At 52.7% G+C, this 7,611-nt stretch overlaps 1 protein-coding gene across 1 annotated transcript; it reads right to left on the minus strand.

Moving 5' to 3' along the window:
* Positions 1-2,830: 2,830 nt before the first annotated feature.
* Positions 2,831-7,290, minus strand: XKR5 (XK, Kell blood group complex subunit-related family, member 5; the record flags this gene model as incomplete). The annotated part of the gene is made up of 6 exons (XM_010021510.1): positions 2,831-3,849; positions 5,099-5,210; positions 5,636-5,805; positions 5,932-6,141; positions 6,846-7,027; positions 7,107-7,290. Coding segments are annotated over 6 exons (1,877 nt in total), but the record flags the coding sequence as incomplete, so codon positions are not given.
* Between the last annotated feature and the right edge of the window lie 321 nt (positions 7,291-7,611).

Here is a 7,611-nt window from a genome sequence, read left to right on the forward strand (position 1 = left end):
CTAGTGGAAGGTGTTGGAAGGGGATTGGAACTGGATGATTTTCAAGGTCCCTTCCAACTCAAACCATTCTATGATATCCCCCCTCCAGAGCTTCCTGTGAGTGGCTGAAGCGCACGTGTTACTGATGAGCATCCCCAAAGGCTATGCACATCTTGAGGTCTATCTCAGGACGTCACACCTCATCCAAAAAGAGCTTCATGGGAAATGCTGAAGAAGGCAGGGGACTGACAGGGTCTGCTCAAGCACTTGGGACACTTGGAGGAAACATCATCTGGTTCCCCATAACAGCTGGTTCGTTGCCTCTTGGCCGCGCTTTTCTTGTGCAGCTTCACACTCTGGGTTCGGACTGGCCCAGGACACCTTGATCCACAAAGGGCAGTGTGTGTGGGACCTCTGTGCCCATAGCTTGATGTGAAGACAGACAAGAGTGGCAGTGACCATGCCACCCACTCGGGCACACAGGCACAGCTCCATGGGTACACTGCCGAATATCAGGACTCACACGGTGACAGATGGAGCTGGTTTGTACCAAACCAGCAGGTTCTCATGCTGCATCCAGTGCTGTTGGTGGCAGCACCTCTTGCACACACACCTTTGGAAGTCACCTAAGTGGGATGGTCGCAGATGGATATGACTCTTCCCATCCCTGAATACTACTGTGGCGAGACCCTGAGGATTTGATTCCAAACTTCCCCCATAGCCTGGTAGTGCCCGAGGTGGTAAAAGGTGACTTCCACAGCCATCATCGCATTCCCCCAGGCACTCGCTGTGCACCATATCGGCCACCCATATCCCAGCCCTCCCGATTTTGCTCCCACCAGTTCCCATCCCACAGCACCATCAGTCCTGCACATCCCTGCCCTCCCAGCACTGGCTGGGCACGCAGCCTCTGGAGCAAGGCATCTGCATTTGTGGGCTTGAGCAGCATCTCCCTCTGGTGGCTGAGGAACAAGGAGTTACAGGGAGAAACGCCTTCCCATATCGGAGGTCCCAGGTCCCTTCTTCATCCTCCTGCTGAAAAAGACTTGGGGTTGCAGGAGAAAAGTGTGGGGAAGAGAGATAGGAAGGGATGTGAAGTCCTATGCCCATGCCTATCTGTGTCCTTTCTTTGCACACTTTCAGATGGAAAGAGGGGAAAAACCTTTCTCAATTAACAAACAGCTTGATTGTGGGGGGTAGAACCAGAATGGGTATAAAATCTAAGAAAACAGGAAAATGGAGTTGCAAAGGAGAGGGGATGTCACATCCAGCCAGCAAGCTGTGCAGTGGCTTGCGTGCAAAGCATCAGGACACCAAGGTTGAACATCCCCTACAGCAAGGTCCAGAGGACCTCTCCATGCTGATGTGCACTCCCAACACGAGACACACACAGAGCAAAAGCTGGTTTGGTTTTTAATGCATCATTATGTATTATCAAAGGTAGAAAAACCAACTAGATGAAAATCTCCATAATGTCATGGCAGCTCTGCTGCCTTCTGTGTGATGTGCAGTGAGGAGGACTCTGGACCAGCAGAGCACAGCCACAGCATGGCAATGCTGGGGTTCAGATGGAGACATGGAGCTTTTACTACAAGCAGCTTCACTCTGAAACTGGCACCAAGTGGGTTTCAGGTGCCCAGATCAGCCTGAAGACATATCTGGATGGGTCAGTGAGCAGTGAATGCTATGTGGAAGCTCTTTTTAGTAATTCCTTACGTGCCTGTCCTTCCTGCTGCCTTTCCTGCTCTGTGGCACCACCAGCATCCTGCCCACAGCAGGACAACAGCTGGAAGACACAGCCAGGTGTGCACTAGCTGGCACACATGAGCTTGGTGGTGACCCAGCTGACCAGACCTCTGCAACATATCAAGCCATGTCCTGGACACAAACCCTTGTCCAGCCAGCCTGGCTGGAAGCATTAGCTGAGACCCTGGTATTGAGGCTTTTAGTTCCTGGTAGAAATAAACCCTGCCTGCAATGGGGATTTTACAGTAGCAGGAGTGTGTAGATGTGCTTTGAGATTTGGCTTGAGGCTGAAGTTAGGAGGGAGCATCCAGACAAAGCTGGGTTATCTACAGCAAGGAAGAAGCTGGGCAGAAAAGGCCACTTGAGGAAGCAGGGTAGTGATGGGCAAGCAAAGCAGGACATAGCTTTTGTCTACAGTTCAGGGTCCCGAGGTTGTGATCTGCAGCATGAAGAGGATCTGCCATCCTATATAGCTTCAGCAAATGGAGCTGGTAAAGCTCACAAGGTGAACATACTGGGTGAAAATCAAATCAAGCACTGCTGAGCCTTACTTTAGGGCTTATTCTGCCCAGAAGGAAGGAAATCTCAGAGTAAAAGTCATCATTTTTCTGGTTTAGGCACTTGTTTGTCCTGAGAAGACTCCTGTTTTGGCCAGCCTTGAAGGCCCTGGAGACAGCAGCCAGATCTCCACATTGGGACAGGCCAGCAGCTTGTATAGGCACTTGTTAAAGGACATGCTTCAAGGCACTGTCACAAATATCTCGAAGGCAGCATGTTCCAGCTGCCTAGCAGGGTTTACATAAGTAAGTTTAATACCTAAACCCGGGCTTTTAAGGCTTTCCAAGACCTTTGAATCTCCAAAACTGCAAGTAGAAGATGCACCAGGAGGGAAGGCGATGTCCTAGTGATGGAGGACCATATCTGCCCAGCAGCAGGGGCACCATGGGGACAGTCTTCATGGCCAGCATTAACATCCCACAGCCTCTTGCTGCACCCTGTCACCGAGGAGATCACCCCAGTGCTGACCCAAGGTGACAACGCAGCAGTTTCAGGGTCACTCCAGCCACACAGACCAGTTTGTCCCCTCTTCCAGCTCCCCCAGTCCTCACTGTGGGCATCCAGGGCCAGCCTTGGGGGTGGAGGTGAAGCGTGGTGGCCTCAGCTTGCTCCTTATGACAGTCCCCTGCGTGCCGCAGTGAGTGTCCCAAAGGTGATGACACTCCATGAGGGCACCCCCTGGCCCCACAGCCTCCAAGCTCTCTTTGGGGTAACCCACCACCCCACTGCCACTTGTGTTGCTGCGGGAAGAGCTGTGCTGCAGATGCTTGTGAGCACAAGTGCCCAGGATTGGGCTGGCGGTCATTACCTCAAGGGATAAATCCTCTCCTCCTCCTTCTCTCAGGCAGCCTGGAGAAGCATGGGCTCCACTGTCCCTTTGCACCAGGGCCATGCTTGTAGCTGGGACTGTCCCTGCGCTGGGCGAGGTGATGCCTCCTGCACTTGCACTGAAATACACAGAAGAACCCTCGGCTGGATCCGGGGAGAAGCTGTTGGGAAAGGATATGGCTGGGGGAAAACCAGGCTCCTGCCCTACTCCATCCTCCTGTGCTGTTCTCACAGTGCTGCCTCCTGCATTCCCCACTGCCTGCCATTTCCCATCAGTCAGACCACATTCAACACCCCGAGGACTGGTTTCCCTTGTGGGGAGGGAAAGGTTTGCTTCAGGTTCAACATCAGTAGGTTTCCCCATCATCCATGTGCCAGGGAAAACCTCTCCCATGCCACTATCTCCAAAAGCTGCATTGATTGTGGACATATCTCCTGTCTTCAAGGCCAGCTTCACCAGCAGCCAGTGGTGATGGTTTGTCCAGCTGTCCTCCAAACACCCTCTGAATTGTAGGAGCAATGAGCCATTCACACTTTTGGGATCTGCCATGGTCCCTGCCCCTGCCAAGGACCCTCCATCTCCAGAAATTCCCAAACTCTGCCCATCCTGGGAGCTGTCTCCAGCAATCTTGTCATCACCAGCAGCTGCAGTGCTGCAGGTTGTCCCCAGGAAGCCCTGCCAGATCTCTGTGGATTTGGGATGGAGCAGGCTGTAATACACCACCAGGGCTGCGGCACCTGAAAAGAGAAGAAGGGTGTCACGGGATGAGTTCCAGCAACGTTTCAGTGAGGTGGCACCCCCAGATCCCCTTCCAGAGACACCACTGGGCACCAGATGTCCAAGCAGCACATCTTTCAAGCATTTTTAGGGATGCCAGAGTCCCATGGGAGCAGGTTTCAGGAAAGGGAGTGCTGAGCATGATCTCAAGACCAAATTTATCTGATTGATTTGCAGACCGATGGGTGCACAGCGAGGCAGCCACTGAACACCAGTGAGCAGGGCACAGGGCAGGGAGGAGCTGTGTGGTGCAGGAATCCTCCTGTCTTGCAGCATCCCTGGCCTCTAGCCATTAAATGAGACCAGCAGGTTTTTAAGACACCTTCTTACTACTATCCTACTTCTATCCCAAAATCATTCAAGTGCAGAGGAATTGCTCTTTATCCAGCCCAAACATGCCCTTTCTCAGACAGCGTTGAAGGGTACGTAGCTGGTCTGGGGAGATGCACAAAGCCCAGCCTGTGCATTTCACAGCACCCCTTTGCCCCCATCCTGCTGGAAAATGTGAGTGCTGATGGGTTGTTTGCAAGCATCATACAACCTCTCCCCTCCTTCAGCTGAGTTGTGCATTAAAGCTCCAGGGAATTTAATGCGCCAGCTGGCCACAGCTGCTTCCTTCTTTATGGGCAGGACATGGGGTAAGGCGTGGTATGGGCTAGGTCAAGAGCACCTTCTGCACCGTACCAAAAAATCCTCCCCATGGGCACAGAAAGCATTTCCATCACAAAAGTAGCCCTGGTCTTTGAAAGGAAAGAGGGTGGGAGAAATCTGCTGTTGTTCTGCATGGTCCCAGGGCAGCATGTCTCCAAAACATACCCAGTGATGGCTCATCAGTCACAAGCCACCTTCATACATCATCAGTATATGCTCAAAAGAGAACATTTCCCTGCAGCAATTGTGAGTGTTGTACCACTGCCTGCGCTGATCAGCGAGAACACAGAAAGCACCGATGTGCTTCAAAATTGCACATACTGAATTTGGCAGTGGTACCTGAGCCATGTAGTGACATTTCACCCCTTTTTGCTCGCTTCCCTCTTCAGGGATGGGCTTTTAAAATTAAACTCAAGGTAGATTTATTGTCAAATATGTTCAGACACTTAAGCTGAAAGAAATAAATACTCTGATGCAGCTAAAATAACCGATGATGCTCATTCACTCAAGCTACTCTCGAAACATGAAATCCAGGCTCCAAACCTCACCAGCTCATACCTATTACAGACCCTGACATAACGGCTCCAGTCACGCACAGGCTGTCCCTCAGCTCAGCCTGCAGGAACTGGGTGGCCAACAGCAGCAGGAGGGTGTTTTCCATTAGCATTATCTGCAGAGGGAAGAGAGTTGTCATTTTTATCCTTCTGACAGCTTTAGACATGCTTCCAATGACAGAAAACACCCAGTTTCTAGATTTTACTGATTTATTTTGCACCTAACTTACCGCTTAAAACATAACGGTTTCTGGACTGAACTTTCTGCAAGGTCCTGACCTTCTTTTTTACCATGAAAAATAACTCTGGCAGAGCAGCACAGACACTCTGGTGTTAGTAAGACACTGTGTGGCTGCTGCTAAGAAAACAAAGCCCGTGCAGAAGGTACATCCACCTTGGCTTTGTGTGGTCACCAAGGTGGATGTACCAGTAGATGCTGGATTTTTTTCAAGTGGTGATGTGACAGATGAGAGAGTCTGAAGCTATTGCTTCTCCCCAGCATCTGAATCCATGTGGAATACCAAATATCCCAGGTACTCACTGCATAAAATACAGCCACCCTGTGCTTGGAGGGGCCAGGCCGGACATTAACGTAGCAGAAGATGTACATGGCTCCCACCAGGCAGTTGAACAGCCTCCAGTGGCAGGGCTGGGTCACAATGTCTGTCTGCTGGGCTACCAGCCAGAAGGACATGAGCAACCAGTGGACACCTGCAAGGGGAAGGGTTGGAAAGAGAAAAGCCATTCCTGGGGGAGGCTGCAAAGTGCTCCGGGACCAGGAGCATTTCTGCATCTGACAGCGGGATGGGACATGGGGAAGATGATCATGGGTCTTACCTGCCACAGCAAAAACCCAAAAGGAATAGTTTCTGGCAAAGAGCACCAGGGCCAGGACCCTGGTCCCCAGCATCCCTGTCCTCCAGAGCAGCAGGCAGAGGATGGCTGCAGCCGGCAGGCGGAGGTGACCGGGCTTGAGCAGGCAGGAGAAGCGGCTGTAGGAGACCAAAGCCCAGGCAAGGGAGAGCAGGGACAGCCCCGCGCTGACACCTGCATGGGGACAGGGGCAGCCAGGTGCTCTGAAGGGTGTCCGACTGTGTTGTAGGACCATATCTCAGTGTTAAGGAGCTGCTGGTAGCACCCTGATACAAGCCAGACACCCGTCTGTCCTGCCAATTGGAGCATTTCAGCCAGTTCCTTGCACAATTGGTATCTGCTTGCTTAAATCCTCTGGCCGCTTTCTCCCATGGGCAGCCATGCAGCAGCACAGCATGTCCATCACTGTGATCAGACCAGACACTGGCACTGGCTCAAGCGTGGTCTTGTGCACACTGTGAGTCCACACCCCAAGCTTCTCCCTTTGCACACCTGAAAGTTCACCTCTTCAACAAAGCAGCCCCAAACCTCTACACACTCAGCACTGCCCTGATATTAGGGCTTGACCATAAATAGGAACATGTGTTGGGTTCAACCCCAGCCAAGGCACTGTCATGCCATGGAGATCCTCTGTGCAGGGGACTGACTGTTCTGGCCGGGAGAAGCAATGGGTATCTATCTCAGAGACTTCTCCAGGTTCAGCTGCAGCAATCTCTAAGTCACATTTGTCCCTGCTGCTTTGCACTAGGGGTTCCCAGTCCCTTCATAATGTGTTCCTCTGGATGGAGCCCTGTACCCTACCAAATGGGCACACACATCTCCCCAAATGCAAGCCCCCTCTGCAACTCACAGTACCCTCCTGGGAACTCACCACTCACCAGGGACAAAGCCTGCTGGGTCGACTGCCACAACAATGTATGCCTGCAGCAGGAGGTGAGGCAGGGTCTGCAGCAGGGCTTCCAGGAGCTGCAGCACACACACGTCCCCATGCTGCATCAGCACCTCTCCGGCACTGGCACTGCCGCCTGTCTTCGCCACCATCCACAGAACATCCCAGTACCTGCAAGACTCCCCGTGATGAGATGTCCACCCTGGTTTTGGTAGGTCTGGGGGAAGGCTTGATGAGAAGCATCACTCACCGCTTCCAGAGGCCTAGCTGCAGGAGGTGGAGCACGAGGAGCCAGCAGCCGGGCGGGCGGCCGTCCGCCCTGAACCAGAGGATGCTGAGGACCTGAGCCATGTAGCCAGGCACCACGCAGGCGACCGTCAGCCCGAACCAGCCCAGCTGCCCGTGGATAAGGTAGTGGATGATGGCACAGAGCCCTGGAGAACAACCGGGAGGCACCACTGAGGGACACACAGCCACGCACACCCTGCGACTGCGCAGTGCTACCCATAACCCAACCCAAACTCATCTCCAGCCAGCAAGGGGGTTCGCAGCCCTTGTCCCTGCCTTATCGCAGATGGCTGGCTTTGGGTGGCTTGTCAGCTATGGCACAGCCATCACCGCCAAGGGGCCTGGCCCAAGGGAGGGCTCTGATAAAAAGCACTTGGAGAAGGGCTCGTGAGACTAATTAATTAATTAAAATAATAAAGAAGAAACCACTAATTGTTTCAAGTTAAAAGCATACAGTGACTGGGGTC

Source organism: Nestor notabilis, unplaced genomic scaffold (genome assembly GCF_000696875.1).
Source record: "Nestor notabilis isolate BGI_N333 unplaced genomic scaffold, ASM69687v1 scaffold23840, whole genome shotgun sequence".
In the NCBI taxonomy this organism is placed as follows: Eukaryota; Metazoa; Chordata; class Aves; order Psittaciformes; family Psittacidae; genus Nestor; species Nestor notabilis.